The following is a 19,229-nucleotide window of genomic DNA, read 5'->3' as shown; positions in this document are numbered from 1 at the left end:
ATCTTCATTTCTGTCTGTCTGCGTGTCTGTGTCTGTCTGTCTGTCTGCCTATCTCTCTCTCTCTCTCGCTCACACACAGATAATTCTGAACATTACTGCCATGGACCTCTACAGGAGTCACTTGTGCTGGTATGACCATGTGGAGGTCCGAGACGGGTTCGGGAGAAAAGCCCCTCTGAAAGGTCTTTACTTGGAAAAAGATTTAGAGTCGAACCTATCCATAGAGAACTCTCCAGAGAGGTCTGCTATCTACATCTGCCAATAACTCTCAGAAAACATCCAATCAAGTTAATGTTCACCTGAGATTTTTAAATCCTAGAGCAGAAAAATGTTAGAATGGTTGGAATGTACAATATGTTCAGAATAATAGACTGATGCATAAAGATCAGACATTGCCAGCTGTCTGTGTAATAGTGATAAACTATGCCTCGGATTCAACCCAATCGCCCCTTTTCAGCTATGCACCTTTTAAAGACAGTGTTCCCGCATTCACAGTCAACTTTGCACATGTCGGCACAATCGGAAATTACCTTTAAATGTAAATCGCACAATAAGGTGGATCTAACTCAGATTGGAATGAATCTCAGCCCAGGAGCTGCCTATCTCAGTGTTTTTATTCGTCATTACCCTGGAGTTGTTGTGGTGTTTTTTGTTTTATCTTTTGCATCAGGCCGTTACTGTGGGGACAGTCTACCTGGCCCTATCGTTTCCACGGATAGTCGGCTATGGATAGAGTTCAGGAGCAGCAGCAACTGGGTGGGCAAGGGCTTCTCAGCCGTGTATGAAGGTAACATCAGCCGTTTGACTATAGTCCATATTGTTTATATTTTGTTTATATACAGTACCAGTCAAAAGTTTGGTCACATCTACTCGTTCAAGGGTTTTTCTTTATTTGTACTATTTTCTACATTGTAGATTAATAGTGAAGACATCACAACTATGAAATAACACATATGGAATCAGTTAAGAACAAATTCTTATGTACAAGGACAGCCTACTCCTTCCTCCCCATCGGGGAATTGAATCCCAGTCTCCCGCGTGCCCTCATTCTCTAATACAGACATGGCCTGCTCTCCCTTATGTAAGGAATTAGGCACTTTCCCATGTTTACTACATTATGTATTGTAGGCTATGTTTACTTGTCAGACTGCACAGTTGCCTAATAAACAAATGCAGGTGGATTACATCTTCAAAATGCTTTATTATCCAAATGTAAAAGCATGACACATCACTATGGGAATAAATATAACTGATTTACAGAAATATTAGAACAAAGTTGTCTAATGAAGGCAAAACATGCAGAACCCTCTAATCCTCTTATGCTGTAGCCTACTCGACCTTCACATTGTTCAGCTCCATATTTTCCTTTCCATCCCAATGGAAACCCTGAGAGTTTTTTTTTTTCGGAATAGAAACACCATAATATTAAAATGAATTCAGCCAAATTTCTATGTTCAGCCATATACTATGTTATTACAAAAAAGGTTTTAAACTCTCTGGTAATGCCAACATGGAAGACTATCAAATGCTTCTCCAAGATGCCCTCTGGTGGTCAAACTAGCACTAAATCGCATTAACAGAAAAATGGCTGACAATTAAATAACGTGCCACAGACTGCTGCAGCAGCCCGCAAGGTGTGCTGCAGTATGACACAACTTTTAGAGGAATCACTGTATACAGAATATAGCTCTATTTGGTAAAATACCAAGTCCATATTATGGCAAGAACAGCTCAAATAAGCAAAGAGAAACACAGTCCATCATTACTTTAAGACATGAAGGTCAGTCAATGTGGAACATTTCAAGAACTTTGAAAGTTTCTTCAAGTGCAGTTGCAAAAACCATCAAGCACCATGATGAAACTGGCTATCATGAGGACCGCCACAGGAAAGGAAGACTCAGAGTTACCTCTGCTGCAGAGGATAAATTCATTGGAGTTACCAGCCTCAGAAATTGCAGCCCAAATAAATACTTCACAGAGTTCAAGTAACAGACACATCTCAACATCAACTGGTAAGAGAAGACTGTGTGAATCAGGCCTTCATGGTTGAATTGCTGCAAAGAAACTAATACTAAAGGACACAAATAATAAGAAGAGCTTTTCTTGGGCCAAGAAACACGAGCAATGGACATAAGATCGGTGGAAATCTGTCCTTTGGTCCAATATGTCGAAAAGTTCGATTTTTTGCTCTCTTTGTGAGACGAAGAGTGGGTGAACGGATGATCTCCGCATGTTTGGTTCCCACCTTTAAGCATGGAGGAGGAGGTGTGATGGTGTGGGTGTGTTTAGCTACTGACACTGTCAGTGATGTATTTAGAAATCAAGGCACACTTAACCAGCATGGCTACCACAGCATTCTGCAGCGATACACCTTCCCATCTGGTTTGAGCTTAGTGAGACTATTATTTGATTTTCAACAGGAGAATGACCCAAAACACAACTCCAGGCTGTGTAAGGTCTATTTGACCAAGATGGAGAGTGATGGAGTGCGGCATCAGATGATCTGGCCTCCACTATCACCCGATCTCAACTCAAATGAGATGGTTTGGAAAGAGTTGGACCGCAAAGTGAAGAAAAAGCAGCCAACAAGTGTTCAGCATATGTGGAAACTCCTTCAAGACTGTTGGTAAAGCATTCCAGGTGAATCTGGTTGAGAGAATGCCAACAGTGTGCAAAGCTGTCAAGGCAAATTCTACTTTGTAGAATCTAAAATCTAAATTATATTCTGATTTATTTAACACTTTATTTTACTACATGACTCCATATGTGTTATTTCATAGTTTTGATGCCTTCACTATTACTCTACAATGTAGAACATAGTATAAAAAAATACCCTTGAATGAGTAGGTGTGTCCAATCTTTCACTGGTACTATATATATAGATAGATATCGAGAGAGATTATTTTCCCTTTTTTAGTGTCTGAAAAAAGCCTTCATTTTCTGAAACATTCGAATTACGTAAGCTCTATGCACAGAAACTATTGCTTATCACTATATTCTCTTGATCTCAAAAGAAGGGGAAAAGGGTTAAGTTGATATTGTTGTTGGAAGAATTAATGGAAGTTATACCCCCCTCCTTCTGCTTCCCTCTCTCACTAGCCATCTGTGGGGGAGAGGTGAACAGGGACAATGGCCAGATCCAGTCACCCAACTACCCTGACGACTACCGACCCAACAAAGTGTGCGTGTGGAAGATCACAGTAGCACAGGATTTCCATGTGGGCCTCTCCTTCCAGTCATTTGAGGTAAAGACTGTGAGACGGAAAGGGAAGTTGAATGTAATTTTCACTCAATCCTGAATAATCGGCATTCAATCTGGGATGACAGCAGCCCATCCAGCACATCCTCTTACTGCCAATCGTATAGTCCAGACACTTGGAGATGGAGGACGTGCTGGATGGAGACTTCTTCTTTATCACTTACAGGAGGATACTGTCAAAATAATAGTCTAAATAATCATATTTAAAACCGACATAGCAGAGATGTGAATTTGTAGGACAGTTGGGCATCCTGTGTCAACATCCTCCCCAATCTTTCTTGCCTTATCTCTACCGTAGATTGAGAGGCATGACAGCTGTGCTTATGACTACCTGGAAGTGAGAGATGGGAACTCAGAGAGCAGTCCACTGCTGGGCCGCTTCTGTGGCCATGACAAACCAGACGACATCAAGACCAGCTCCAACCAGCTTTGGATGAAATTTGTGTCTGATGGATCAGTGAACAAGGCTGGATTTGCTGCCACCTTTTTCAAAGGTCAGATGCCAAGAATAGTATCCATCTGTGATTAGTGTTTATGATGGCACAGGATTGGGTCATATTTTGGGATGCCATGACCTCTGGGTGAGATGGAGTATATAAATGGAGTATATGATGAACTCTTTATTTCTGTGGACTGAAAATACAAAGGGAAGGATGTAGAATTTATGGTTTCCTAGAATGCTTTGCTAAATGTTCCCGTTTTTCTTTCATCATGGCATATTACGACGATGTCTGTACTTGGAAGAAGTAGACTTTGATGAACATACAAAGGGGGGGAAGTGGAAGTAGTTATACAATGTGCAGTAGAACTGATGGTTCCTTTCTTCTTCTTAATTGCATATCACAACGGCGTCTGTGGGTGGTAGAGATGGACGAGTGTTGTAAGCCTGATAATGGGCGCTGTGAGCAGCGCTGTGTGAATACCCTGGGCAGCTACCGATGTGCCTGTGACCCTGGCTTTGAGCTCGCCTCAGACAGACGCAGCTGTGAGGGTGAGTGCAGGGGGTTATTACTTATCCATCTCCTAAAAACACCAATGTAGAATGAATCACACAACTTCACCATCCCACTCACTGGACAGTCTCAAGGTAATAGACAACTCAATCCACAGTCTCACATCACAAAATAATCATCTTTGCTATTGTCATAATTGATTAATGAGGTTCTCAGGAGAAAAATATCCCAATATTGACACTAGTGTAGCTGAAAATCCCTCATCAGTCCCTGTCTAACTAAATGTTGATATTCTTTATCACTTGGACATTAATGTGCCAGATGCTTACTGTGGAGCATAAGTCATGGTTGGAGGATGGAGAAATGGTGCCCATTGTATACAGAATAGTGCTTAGTACTGTATGTCTTCATCTTCTGTAGGTTACATCACAGCCTTATTCTAAAATGGTTTAAGTTAAACATTTTCCTCAGCAATCTACACACAATACCCAATAATGGCAAAGTGAAAACAGGTTTTTATAATTTTTTGCAAATGTGTTACAAATAAAAAAATCTACCTTATTTACATAAGTATTCAGACCCTTTGCTATGAGACTTGAAATTGAGCTCAGGTGCATCCTGTTTCCATTGATCATCCTTGAGATGTTTCTACAACTTGATTGGAGTCCACCTGTGGTAAATTCAATTGATTGGACATGATCTGGAAAGGCACACACCTGTCTATATAAGATGTCAGACCAAAAACCAAGCCATGAGGTCGAAGAAATTGTCCATAGAGCGCCGAGGCACATATCTGGGGAAGGGTACCAAAAAATGTCTGCAGCATTGAAGGTCCCCAAGAATACAGAATTCATTCTTAAATGAAAGAAGTTTGGAACCACCAAGACTCATCCTAGAGCTGGCCTCCCGGCCAAACTGAGCAATCGGGGGAGAAGGGCCTTGATCAGGGAGGTGATAAAGAGCACAGAACAGTTAGGTGTTGGGTTTGGGGTCATAGAATGAAATAAATGAAACATTTTAAAGGAAAAAAACTAGGTGAAAAGCGTATCAGATTCAAATCAAATGTTCAAATCAAAATTATTTATATAGCCCTTCTTACATCAGCTGATATATCAAAGTGCTGTACAGCAACCCAGCCTAAAACCCCAAACAGCAAGCAATGCAGGTGTAGAAGCACAGTGGCACAGCACATAGGTACACTTCAGGAAAAACTCCCTAGAAAGGCCAAAACCTAGGAAGAAACCTAGAGAGGAACCAAGCTCTGATGGGTGACCTGTCCTCTTCTGGCTGTGCCGGGTGGAGATTATAACAGAACATGACCAAGATGTTCAAATGTTCATAAGTGACCAGCATGGTCAAATAATAGTAATCACAGTGAACAGGTCAGGGTTCCATAGCCGCAGGCAGAACAGTTGAAACTGGAGCAGCAGCACGGCCAGGTGGACTGTGGACAGCAAGGAGTCGTCATGTCAGGTGGTCCTGAGGCATGGTCCTAGGGCTCAGGTCCTCCGAGAGAGAGAAAGAAAGAGAGAATTAGAGAGAGCATACTTAAATTCACACAGAACACTGGATAAGACAGGAGAAATACTCCAGATATAACAGACTGACCCTAGCCCCCGACCCAAACTATTGCAGCATAAATACTGGAGGTTGAGACAGGAGGGGTCAGGAGACACTGTGGCCCCATCCGATGATACCCCCGGACAGGGCCAAACAGGCAGGATATAACCCCACCCACTTTGCCAAAGCACAGCCCCCACAACACTAGAGGGATATCTTCAACCACCAACTTACCATCCTGCAACAAGGTTGAGTATAGCCCACAAAGATCTCCGCCACTGCACAACCCAGACTCGAGTGACACACCCCTCCTAGGGTCAGCATGGAAGAGCACCAGTAAGCCAGTGACTCAGCCCCTGTAATAGGGTTAGAGGCAGAGAATCACGGTGGATAGAGGGGAACCGGCCAGGCAGAGACAGCAAGGGCAGTTCGTTGCTCCAGTGCCTTTCCGTTCACCTTCACACTCCTGGGCCAGACTACACTCAATCATAGGACCTACTGAGGAGATGAGTCTTCGATAAAGACTTAAAGGTTAAGACCGAGTCTACGTATCTCACATGGGTAGGCAGACCATTCCATAAAAATTGAGCTCTAAAGGAGAAAGCCCTGCCTCCAGCTGTTTGCTTAGAAATTCTAGGGACATTTAAGAGGCCTGCGTCTTGTGACCGTAGCGTACCTGTAGGTACAGTGGGGCAAAAAGGTATTTAGTCAGCCTTTGTTGGCAATGACAGAGGTCAAACATTTTCTATAAGTCTTCAAGGTTTTCATACTTTTGCTGGTATTTTGGCCCATTCCTCCATGCAGATCTCCTCTAGAGCAGTGATGTTTTGGGGCTGTTGCTGGGCAACACAGACTTTCAACTCCCTCCAAAGATTTTCAATGGGGTTGAGATCTGGAGACTGGCTAGGCCACTCCAGGACCTTGAAATGCTTCTTACGAAGCCACTCCTTCGTTGTCCGGGCGTTGTGTTTGGGATCATTGTCATGGTGAAAGACCCAGCCACATTTCATCTTCAATGCCCTTGCTGATAGGTTTTCACTCAAAATCTCACGATACATGGCCCCATTCATTCTTTCCTTTACACGGATCAGTCGTCGTGGTCCCTTTGCAGAAAAACTGCCCCAAAGCATGATGTTTCCACCCCCATGCTTCACAGTAGATATGGTGTTCTTTGGATGCAACTCAGCATTCTTTGTCCTCCAAACATGACGAGTTGAGTTTCTACCAAAAAGTTATATTTTGGTTTCATCTGAACATATGACATTCTCCCAATCTTCTTCTGGATCATCCAAATGCTCTCTAGCAAACTTCAGACGGGCCTGGACATGTACTGGCTTAAGCAGGGGGACACATCTGGCACTGCAGGATTTGAGTCCCTGGCGGCATAGTGTGTTACTGATGGTAGGCTTTGTTACTTTGGTCCCAGCTCTCTGCAGGTCATTCATTAAGTGTGGTTCTGGGATTTTTGCTCACCGTTCTTGTGATCATTTTGACCCCACGGGTGAGATCTTGCGTGGAGCCCCAGATCGAGGGAGATTATCAGTGGTCTTGTATGTCTTCCATTTCCTAATAATTGCTCATACAGTTGATTTCTTCAAACCAAGCTGCTTACCTATTTGCAGATTCAGTCTTCCCAGCCTGGTGCAGGTCTACAATTTTGTTTCTGGTGTCCTTTGATAACTCTTTGGTCTTGTCCATAGTGGAGTTTGGAGTGTGACTATTTGAGGTTGTGGACAGGTGTCTTTTATACTGATAAGTTCAAACAGGTGCCATTAATACAGGTAACGAGTGGAGGGCAGAGGAGCCTCAAAGAAGACGTTGCAGGTCTGTGAGAGCCAGATATTTTGCTTGTTTGTAGGTGACCAAATACTTTTTCCCACCATAATTTGCAAATAAATTCATAAAAAATCCTACAATGTGATTTTCTGGATTTATTTCTCTCATTTTGCATGTCATAGTTGAAGTGTACCTATGATGAAAATTACAGGCCTCATCTTTTTAAGTGAGATAACTTGCACAATTGGTGGCTGACTAAATACTTTTTTGCCCCACTGTATGTACGGCAGGATCAAATCGGAAAGATAGATAGGAGCAAGCCCATGTAATGCGGTGTAGGTTAGCAGTAAAACCTTGAAATCAGCCCTTGCCTTAACAGGAAGCCAGTGTAGGGAGGCTAGCACTGGAGTAATATGATCATTTTTTGGGGTTCTAGTCAGGATTCTAGCAGCTATATTTAGCACTAACTGAAGTTTTAATGCTTTATCCGGGTAGCCGGAAAGTAGAGCTTTGCAGTAGTTTAAGCTAGAAGTAACAAAAGCATGGATTCATTTTTCTGCATCATTTTTGGACAGAACATTTCTGATTTTGCAATGTTACGTAAATGGAAAAAAGCTGTCCTTGAAACAGTCTTGATATGTTCGTCAAAAGAGAGATTAGGGTCCAGAGTAACACCGAGGTCCTTCAGTTTTATTTGTACAACCATCAAGATTAATCATCAGATCCAACAGAAAATCTCTTTGTTTCTTGGGACCTAGAACAAGCATCTCTGTTTTGTCTGAGTTTAAAAGTAGGAAGTTTGCAGCCATCCACTTCCTTATGTTTGAAACACAGGCTTCCAGCGAGGGCAATTTTGGGGCTTCACCATGTTTCTTTGAAATGTACAGTTGTGTGTCATCAGCATAGCAGTGAAAGTTAACATCATGTTTTCGAATGACATCCCCAAGAGGTAAAATATATAGTGAAAACAATAGTGATCCTAAAACTGAATCTTCAGTAAGATTCAGTTTAATGACAAATCATTGACCATTAATGCCATATTTGCAATGATTCATTTGTAAATTAATTAAGGGATAGCTAACTTTTTTTTTTTACACCTTATAGCCAGTCAGATGGTTTTTGCCCTGAAAGTAGTCTATGGGCCAGGAGAAAATGTAATCCATGGTTCAGAGTGATTTAAATAGCCAATATTAACTTGAGGGGATTTTGGGCATGAATATTGAACTTTGTCTAATTCCTCCCATCTCCCACATATGTTTTTTGTTAGCCATCTCACGATAAGGTGTAAACAAGTGAACTATCCCTTTAATATCTTAAATTCATTCAGTTGAAATTGACCCAAACCTGTTATGGGATATTCATTTTTACTGGAATACTGAGAGATTGAGATTTCGGTTGTTTTTCTACTTATCAGAGTCAGTCAGATGAACTCATTCATACAATTTTTATGTTTCTGAAGTTAGAATGCTATGAGTCGTATATATATATTTTTAATATCATGACAATACCAGCACACTGTCAAATGCTCATTTGCAATCGATTAACAAAAACCTACTTACCAATTATTGCGGTCTCTTTTTCAGGATCCAATCCGTCTTTTTTCTCCCGATCTTCTCCCCTTTTAGCTTTGCCACCTAGAATTCTTCAAATAGTTCACTGTGTCATAAATAATTATCCAAAGACATAATGACGCAGCCAGATATTTAAATTTGAGTTAGTCATTATATTCTGACCTGTCTTATCTGTACAATGCTACTACTGACACATACATAGACTACCACAGCCATTGTCGCTTAGAATTAGAATGAGCAGAACGGACATTCCCAACTGAAACGGTGTTGGTTTGGGTGAACACCAAGTTGCCTATTTTCACAGGCCATGGATCTCCGACACAACACCTGCTATCCTTATGGGCATTCTGAGATGGAGATCCCCAAAAAATTACACATTGTGATTTGATCTTCAAACTTGGAGAAAAATGAATAAAAATAATCTAACTGCAAAACATGAATCATTTAGTCAGATGCTGTAAAGACTAGAAAGTTATGTAAGTACAGTAACATAATATATCCTCTGTATTTAATATAGTCATACTAGCTAATACATGAACCATACTCAATATTGAACCAGCTAACGTTAGCCGCTAATTTACTAGCAACCCTATAGGCTTGACAGGCTAGGGTTAGTGCAGTTAGCTTGGTGTTCGGTTATACAGTTTTCTAAAACAAAATACAGAAATGGTTAGTTGAAATGGTTAGTTGTCACAGGCGTCTTCTAGTGTTGTTGAGGGGAAGGGCCTAAAATAAGTGGATTACAACCACATAGTCATTGATTACAACAACAATATGAAACCATGTTTTATAAATACAATGCGATTCCATAACCCTATAGGCAGCCAAAATTACAGGGTACGAAAATAAACATTCATAGGTTTTTGTGCATTTTAAAAACTTTAAAAACTATTTTCTAGATGGTAGAATACTAGTGAAGACATCAAAACTATAAAATAACACATGGAATCATGTAGTAACCAAAAAAAGTGTTAATCCTTTGACCTGTACGATCTCGTATTTGTGATCATTATGTAATTGCTTCTTTGCACCCCATTATTTTTATTTCTACTTTGCACATTCTTCCATTTTAAATCTACCATTCCAGTGTTTTACTTGCTATATTGTATTTACTTTGCCACCATGGCCTTTTTTTGCCTTTACCTCCCTTATCTCACCTCATTTGCTCACATCGTATATAGACTTGTTTATACTGTAAGTTTGTTTTACTCCATGTGTAACTCTGTGTCGTATGTGTCGAACTGCTTTGCTTTATCTTGGCCAGGTCGCAATTGTAAATGAGAACTTGTTCTCAACTTGCCTACCTGGTTAAATAAAATAAATAAATCAAATGGTTTAACCTAGTAGTTTTTTTAGTTACCAATTGTCTTGAAAGCACCATAAGTCAATCGAGTGAACTATCCCTTGTTATAACATCTTTGGTCTGACAGACGCTTATGTGACAACCAGAATGCAGTGTATGATGTCAACAAAATGGCGCCACACATAGCCAGCAAATAGCTTAGCATTAGCACAAACATATGATCCATACATACAAATGGTGTGCTACAGTAGAAACGACAACACGATATACAGAAAATAAGCCACTTACTTTGATAGGAACGCATATATGTCCAAAGTTTGTAAGGAAAACAATGAAGGCAATTCGGGTGCCAGCCAGATAATGTGCTGGGGGAAAAAGTTTGTGCAAGGCCTGTTCTGACTAGAGATGCGTAATGTCTTCATACTTGATCTGGGGAAACACTGGGGAATTGATTGGGCTCTTGTTGAAGAGAGAAGTTTGTCCCCGGCTCAGTAAAGCCTCAATAGTGAATTAATGAGGGGGTGGAACAAACCTCAATTCAAACTGTTGTTTGAAAGTAAAACTTAATTTGAAATAGATTAGTTTATAGATTAGTAAATAGATTAGTTTTAACATGGCCTATAGATAATTAGCAGGCAACGTGCCTTGGTTTGAGGGCTGACACTTTGTGTGGTATAAACCAGCGCGGGTTCACTGTCCTGTCGTGTAACAATCACATTTTGGAACGGTGAGTACATTCTGACATCACAAGCATAAAAAAATAAATAATAATTCTCTCAACCAGCTTCCTGAGGTAGTCACCTGGAATGCATTTCAATTAACAGGTGTGCCTTTTTAAATGTTAATTTGTGGAATTTCTTTCCTTCTTAATGCATTTGAGCCAAACAGTTCTGTTTTGACAAGGTAGGGGTGGTATACAGAAGATTGCCCTGTTTGGTAAAATACCAAGTCCATATTATGGCAAGAACAGCTCAAATAAGCAAAGAGAAACGACAGTCCATCATTACTTTAAGACATGAAGGTCAGTCAATCTGGAACATTTCAAGAACTTTGAAAGTTTCTTCAAGTGCAGTTGCAAAAACTATCAAGTGTTATGATGAAACTGGCTCTCATGAGAACTGCCACAGGAAAGGAAGACCCAGAGTTACCTCTGCTGCAGAGGATTAGTTCATTAGAGTTACCAACCTTAAGATATTGCAGACCAAATAAATACTTCAGAGTTCAAGTAACAGACACATCTCAACATCAACTGTTCAGAGGAGACTGCGTGAATCAGGCCTTCATGGTTGAATTTCTGCAAAGAAACCACTAGTAATGGACACCAATAATAAGAAGAGACTTGCTTGGGCCAAGAAACATGAGCCGTTGGACATTAGACCGGTGGAAATCTGAGATTTTGAGTGTCTTTGTGAGATGCAGAGTAGGTGAACGGATGATCTTCGCATGTGTGGTTCCCATTGTGAAGTATGGGGGAGATGGTGTGGGGGTGCTTTGCTGGTGACACTGTCAGTGATTTTATTTAGAATTCAAGGCACACTTAACAAGCATGGCTACCACAGCATTCTGCAGCGATACACCTTCCCATCTGGTTTGTCCCACTATCATTTGTTTTTCAACAGGACAATCACCCAACACCTCCAGGATGTGTAAGGGCTATTTGACCAAGAAGGAGAGTGATGGGGTGCTGCATCAGATGACTTGGCCTCCACAATCACCCGACCTCAACCCAATTGAGATGGTTTGGGATGAGTTGGACCGCAGAGTGAAGGAAAAGCAGCCAACAAGTGCAAATGTGGGAACTCCTTCAAGTCTGTTGGAAAAGCATTCCAGGTGAAGCTGGTTGAAAAACTGCCAAGAGTGTGCAAAGCGGTCAAGGCAAAGAGTGGCTACCGTACTTTGAAGAATCTAAAATATATTTTGGTTACTACATGATTCCATGTGTTATTTCATTGTTGTACAATGTATAATTTTTTGTGTTTTTTTTTAAGAAAAACCCTTGAATGAGTAGGTGTGTCCAAACGTTTAGCCATATATTACTTTTCCATATGGGAGGTTACATTAGTTGGTGTGTTTTACCCTATTTTGCATTAAGATGACATGATTGCACTTTGTGTGGTATAAACCTGTCACATTCTTTTTTATTTCCTACTGCCACTCGAAATGTGGTTATTCTTAATTGCTGTACTTAGTGGATGATTATTTCATTTTGTAGAGCTTGGATTCAAACCCTGGTACATATTTCATAACAGGACTACATAGGTATGACCTGACTATTTTATTTGCTTAGTTAATGTTGCAGTTTGAAACATAGGGAGTAGTATTTTGACATTGAAGCCCAGGAATGTGACATGCTTTATTGAACTGTGAACAAGTTCCACCTACCTCTCCACCTTCCCTAAACTATAACTGTTATGTGGTTTGAGTTGTTGCCTCGTGGCCACCCCTAATGTCAGCTCTGTATCCCCCCAGCAGCTGCGTGTGGAGGCTTCATTACCAAGCTTAATGGCTCCATCAACACCCCCGGCTGGCCCAAAGAATACCCCCCCAACAAGAACTGTGTTTGGCAGCTGGTGGCCCCCACACATTACCACATCACCCTGCTGTTTGATGTCTTTGAGACCGAGGGCAACGATGTAAGCATAATAGCCTGAGAACACCCTATGACGCATACAGATGTTGTGAGTGGGCAGGAATGGGCATTTACAATGACTTCACAGTGAAGGTGACCATGAAGATCTCTGCTCATGAGGGAAATTATTGTCTAGTCCTGTAAGCCGGTGTGTGTGTGTGCGCTGTGGTTTACTTGGAGTTATTACATAGTACTTGCTCCAGTTCCTCTTGAGGTGTGTCTGACATGTCCTATGTGGTCTCTTCTTCCCTCAGGTGTGTAAATATGATTATGTGGAGGTGAGGAGTGGACTGACCGCTGACTCCAGGCTTCATGGGAAGTTTTGTGGAGCTGAGAAACCAGAAACAGTCACCTCCCAATACAACAACATGCGCGTTGAGTTCAAATCAGACAACACAGTGTCAAAGAAAGGCTTCAAAGCCCAATTCTTCTCTGGTAAGCCTGGAAACATTTTGTTTTGCATCAAACATACATTTAAAGTATATGGTCAATGGCTCGAACAGTCGAGTGTCAAAGGGTTTCTGACAATGTTCTGTTCCCATGCAGACAAGGACGAGTGCTCGAAGGAGAACGGAGGTTGCCAACAAGAGTGTGTCAATACCTTCGGGAGCTACAGTTGTCAGTGTCGTAGTGGCTTTGTGCTGCATGACAATAAACATGACTGCAAGGAAGGTACAGAATAACTCCTATTTTAATGGATTTATCCATACATTTACATAGAGCTATTTCTGTTCATACATGTACCTATCCATATTTATCCATCCATTATTTACATACAGCCATTGACATCCTATTTTACATGGATTGTGACATCAAAAAGTTGGGGATAGGATATGTCCTCTTAGGTTACTGATTGAATCAGCCATGTTTATCTTTCAGCTGGCTGTGATCATGTGGTGAGCATTGTGTTAGGCACCATCACCAGCCCCAACTGGCCTGACAAATACCCCAGCAAGAAGGCCTGTACCTGGGCCCTCTCCACCACCCCAGGCCACCGCATCAAAATCGTATGTTTACTGCTGTGTCATGATCAAACCAAGTCAAATTTTATTTGTCACATGCTTCGTAAACAACAGGTGTAGACTAACAGTGAAATGCTTACTTACGGGCCCTTCCCAACAATGCAGAGAGAGAAATAGAAAAATAATAACACAAGGAATAAATGCTCAATGAGTAACGATAACTTGGCTACATACACAGGGTACCAGTACTGAGTTGATGTGCAGGAGTACAAGGTAATTGAGGTAGAAATGTAAATATATGTAGGGATTGGCATAGTTTTAAAGAAACCTCTTATGTAATGCTTACAATTTACATTATAACGGTACATAGTCATTAGTGGAAGTTGGGTCATGCAGATTATTACTGTTGTTAATAGCTCACCACCTACCTCACTGAATCTACATTCACTTTTAAAGGTTTTCAATGAGATCGACATGGAGGCTCACCTGGAGTGTGCCTACGACCACCTGGAGATCTACGATGGGCAGGATGGCCAGGCCCCCAGTCTGGGACGCTTCTGTGGCATCAAGAAACCCTCGCCAGTCATCTCCAGCGGCAACGAGATGTTTATGCGCTTCTTCTCTGATAACTCAGTCCAGAAGAGAGGCTTTGAGGCTTCACACAGTGCAGGTGGGTGACACATACACTGGCATTAGCATTTTGTGATACCAGAAAGAAAAGGATTGAAATGGATAATGCTCATTGGTGCACACAGGTATATGGTTGAACTGCTAACATGTTGTTTTGATTTCAGAGAGATGAGAATAGTCAACTAATATTCATTGTATAATACATTATTCAACCTTTTTCCATGTAGATCTGGTCAATCCACTGCCATAACCTATTTAAGATATTGATAATAAATGTTACGCACGCCTCTTGGAGGATGGAACGCATCAACCTGCTACATCTCAACTCCCAGTGAAGTGAAAAAGTATGTGATTGTAGGTGCTGGGAAGGACGACAGAGGCAGAGAAAAATACCGTTTACAGGGAAATTAATATTCCTTAACACAGTAAAATGGGGAAAAGGGGCTGGACGGAACCAAAGCAAAGAAAGTCAAATTAAGGAGTCCCCTCCTACCTTACCACTTCTTACCTAACCTTTAGCACCACCCGGCACGCTAACCAAAATACATGGGGTGGTCCACCCAGGTCTTGCATAGTGTGCATAGACAGATTAAATACTATGGGTTATGTATGCCCGTATGCCTCTTGCCCAAATACTCCCAAGGTGCGTTCCTCTTCCCTCCCCTGGAAACAAATGAAACTGAATAATTTACGTGAACAATTTCAATTAACCAAAAACACTAAGTCCTTTTGGCATACACAAGCCTCTGAAGGAGTGGCTACAAAATAATAACCAAAATTTCACTGACCAACAACCAACACAGGACATAAAAATAAGCTCTCCTCCCTGAGGGAGGAACACTGGCTTTTATCAAGCTGGAGAAGGCATTCTTAATTGAAGAGACAGCTGTTTCCCCTGATGAGGTGGAGGGGTCAGAGCTCCAATCAGCGATGGGGTCGACCAATCAGCTGCTTTAGGATTCCAGGAAGCCATTTCCTGAATTACACACACATACAAACCCACAACACAGAAACTGGGGAGCGTAACAATAATAATAATCCATTAACTCCAGCAGACCAGTTAAGTGGTATTCATTCATCTTACCAAGGCCTTTGATCCAGTTGGGACTCATTTTGTCCCTCAGATCAATCAAAAAGGCTTACTTTTTCCCAAAGACAACTCTAATTACTGGGAGGTTGAAAAGGATGTGCAACAAGGATTTGATCATGGGACCATTGTTTACCTCTATCATTAATGATTATCTCTCTGTGTCTACTGATGCAAATGTATTCTTGTATGCTGATGTCAATGTCTCTGGTTTTTGATTCTCATCTTGTCTTGGTATTGTATTATCCCTAACGTACAGTACATTATGTTCGTAATATGTGATTCAGCAGGCTGCTTGACAACATCTACATTTTTTGTCAGGACCCAAAATAATGAGATATGAATTCATTAGTATGATGACAATCTAGCTCAGTTTTTTTGTCAGGACCCAAAATAATGAGATATGAATTCATTAGTATGATGACAATGCCCATGTTGCCACCTGGGTTTGTGGTCTTTGGTCTCTTTCAACAAAGAAATCAAAGGGACAACAGGTCAGCTTTTTCAGATGGGTATAATGTTATAGAATCCCACACGGAATGTAGAGGAGAAACACTGCCTTTCAGAGAATTATTTATTGATAAATTGGACATTCCATATCTCAATGAGTTCCTGCTCTGAGGCTCTGTCTCTTTTTTTTGTGGCTGTGAGTTCTCAGAATGTGGAGGAAGCCTGAAAGCTGAGGTCAAGACCAAAGATCTTTATTCGCACGCCCAGTTTGGGGATAACAACTACCCAGGGGCGTCTGACTGCCAGTGGGTGGTATCCGCTGAGAAGGGCTATGGAGTAGAGCTCATCTTCGAAACCTTTGAGATTGAGGAAGAGGCAGACTGTGGCTATGACTACATTGAACTATTTGACGGTGCTGATGTCAAGGCCCCAAGGCTTGGTCGCTACTGTGGATCTGGGGTAAGGCCAACAAAAGCTTTCAGTACACCTACTAGACTGTAACAACTACTGTACATATATAGTGCATTGACAAAATGCCAGGGGTGTTTGCCTACTTAAATGTAGAGGTATAAGCTAATCTTTCTCTCTCTCTCTTTTTATTTATCTTCCAGCCTCCTGAGGAAATCTACTCTGCTGGGGATGCCATTGTTATAAAGTTCCATTCGGATGATACCATCAATAAGAAGGGCTTCCATGTACGGTACATGAGCACAAAGTTCCAAGACACATTGCACACAAGCAAGTGAACCCCTCTTTACCAAGACTTAAGAGGAGGAGACTGTGCACCCCAAAGTGTTGACACTCCCAGTTCCCTAAGAGGAGCGGATGCTTGGATAGTTGCCCCCCCCCCATACCCCACTCCGCCCAAAGCCAGCTGTAAGGAGTCAAGCCATGCAGCAGTAGAGAGCGTTTTCAAGTTTGAATCATTTAGATTAGGGAGGGTGGACGAGAGAGTGGATATGGGTGGGAGATCTGAAATGAATTCCCCAAAAGTTTGTAATTTCCTCAATATAACAAAAAGGATCCCACAGGCCTGTAAGGATCAGTGGGATGGTGGTATAACTGTATAGGATACAGGATTATCAGGGTTTTAGGGAATAGGTAACCCAACAACCTCCTAACTTGAAATCCAGCTGAGCCCTAAATTCATGGGAAGATAACCTTCCCACATTGCCTTGGTTCCTAAATATGTCTATCTACTCTTGACTTAAATCTTGGCACTACTGTGTATCATTGAGGGTTGCACATTGATGATCAGGAAAGATGGATAGAACCAGGGAAATTTGTTTTAAGCACACAGTTGTAATTAGTATGGTCTTGCAATGCAGAACAGGGATGATCCCCCCCCCCCCCCACAAACATGATTGATGTTAGCAGAAGAAGAAAAGTGAACAATGTGTTGTTATTCTTTTCAAGGGCTAGGCTAATAAATATAGATAACTGTAGATTAAGGTGGTGGTCTGTTCTTTTCCAATTGTTTTTATGGTTTGTCCCAAATAAAGACTCCCTTATGTACAGTTGAAGTCGGAAGTTTACATAAACTTAGGTTTGAGTCAATTAAACTCGTTTTTCAAGCACTCCACACATTTCTTGTTAACAAACTATAGTTTTGGCAAGTCGGTTAGGACATCTACTTGGTGCATGACACAAGTAATTTTTCCAACAATTGTTTACCGACGGATTTATTCACTTATAATTCACTCACTGTATCACAATTCCAGTGGATCAGAAGTTTACCTACACTAAGTTGACTGTACCTTTAAACAGCTTGAAAAATTCCAGAAAATTATGTCATGCCTTTAGAAGCTTCTGATAGACTAATTGACATCATTTGAGTCAATTGGAGGTGTACCTGTGGATGTATTTTAAGGCCTACCTTCACACTCAGTGTATCTTTGCTTGACATCATGGGAAAATCTAAAGAAATCAGCCATGACCTTTGTAAAAAAATGGTGGACATCGACAAGTCTGGTTCATCCTTGGGATAAATTTCCAAACGCTGAAGGTAGCACGTTCATCTGTACGAAGAATAGTATGCAAGTGTAAACACCATGGAACCATGGAGCCATCATACCGCTCAGGAAGGAGACTCGTTCTGTCTCCTAGAGATTAAAGTACTTTGGTGTGAAAAGTGCAAATCAATCCCAGAACAACAGCAAAGGATCTTGTGAAGATGCTGGATTAAACAGGTACAAAAGTATCTATATCCACAGTAAAACGAGTCCTATATCGACATAACCTGAAAGGCCGCTCAGCAAGGAAGAAACCACTGCTCCAAAACCTCCATAAAAAGCCAGACTACGGTTTGCAACTGCACATGGGGACAAAGATCGTACTTTTTGGAGAAATGTCCTCTGGTCTGATGAAACAAAAATAAAACTGTTTGGCCATAATGATGTTAGGAGGAAAACGGGGGAGGCTTGCAAACCGAAGAACACCAGCACGGGGGTGGCAGCATCATATTGTGGGGATGCTTTGCTGCAGGAGGTTCTGGTGCACTTCACAAAATAGATGGCATCATGAGGTAGGGAAATTACTGAAGCAACATCTCAAGACATCAGCTTGGTCACAAATTGGTCTTCCAAATGGACAAGGAACCCAAGCATACTTCCAAAGATGTGGCAAAATGGCTTAAGGACAGCAGAGGTATTGGAGAGGCCATCACAAAGCCCTGACCTCAATCCTATAGAACATTTCTGGGTAGACCTGAAAAAGCGTGTGCGAGCAAGAAGGCCTACAAACCTGACTCAAACTTATTGTGGGAAGCTTGTGGAAGGCTACCTAAAACATTTGACTGAAGTTTGTCACGATGTGCGCAACTGATTGAAGGTAAGTCAGGTGCAGGAGAGCAGAGATGGGTAATAACAGGCGCACATTATTCATGCCCCAGGAAAATAGCAATAACGCCCAAAGTCCACAAACGGTACAATAAACAAAACACACGGGTCAAACACATACCCGGCGCAAACCACACGTAACAAAAAAAAAACAATTCCACACACAGAAATGGGGGCAACAGAGGGTAAAATACATTTAGTCAGATGACGGA

At 41.5% G+C, this 19,229-nt stretch overlaps 1 protein-coding gene across 3 annotated transcripts in view; it reads left to right on the top strand.

The window, feature by feature from the left end:
* Window positions 1–17,625, top strand: part of LOC123999447 (bone morphogenetic protein 1-like) — a 48,198-nt gene extending 30,573 nt beyond the window's left edge. Inside the window, exons 9-20 of one of the 3 annotated variants that reach the window (XM_046305259.1) lie at window positions 80–182; window positions 671–787; window positions 3,100–3,245; window positions 3,558–3,753; window positions 4,125–4,250; window positions 12,895–13,055; window positions 13,306–13,486; window positions 13,598–13,723; window positions 13,931–14,058; window positions 14,470–14,683; window positions 16,389–16,639; window positions 16,792–17,625. In XM_046305259.1, the coding sequence (XP_046161215.1) occupies window positions 80–182; window positions 671–787; window positions 3,100–3,245; window positions 3,558–3,753; window positions 4,125–4,250; window positions 12,895–13,055; window positions 13,306–13,486; window positions 13,598–13,723; window positions 13,931–14,058; window positions 14,470–14,683; window positions 16,389–16,639; window positions 16,792–16,926 (1,884 nt within the window). In that variant the 3' untranslated portion in view covers window positions 16,927–17,625. Of the gene's footprint in view, window positions 1–79; window positions 183–670; window positions 788–3,099; window positions 3,246–3,557; window positions 3,754–4,124; window positions 4,251–12,891; window positions 13,056–13,305; window positions 13,487–13,597; window positions 13,724–13,930; window positions 14,059–14,469; window positions 14,684–16,381; window positions 16,640–16,791 lie in introns of those variants that run through there. The other 2 variants (XM_046305258.1, XM_046305260.1) reach the window with 2 other exon arrangements.
* Window positions 17,626–19,229: the final 1,604 nt, after the last annotated feature.

The sequence above is a fragment of the Oncorhynchus gorbuscha genome, linkage group LG16 (assembly GCF_021184085.1).
Source record: "Oncorhynchus gorbuscha isolate QuinsamMale2020 ecotype Even-year linkage group LG16, OgorEven_v1.0, whole genome shotgun sequence".
Taxonomy (NCBI): Eukaryota; Metazoa; Chordata; class Actinopteri; order Salmoniformes; family Salmonidae; genus Oncorhynchus; species Oncorhynchus gorbuscha.
This window is presented reverse-complemented; position numbering and strand designations above follow the sequence as displayed.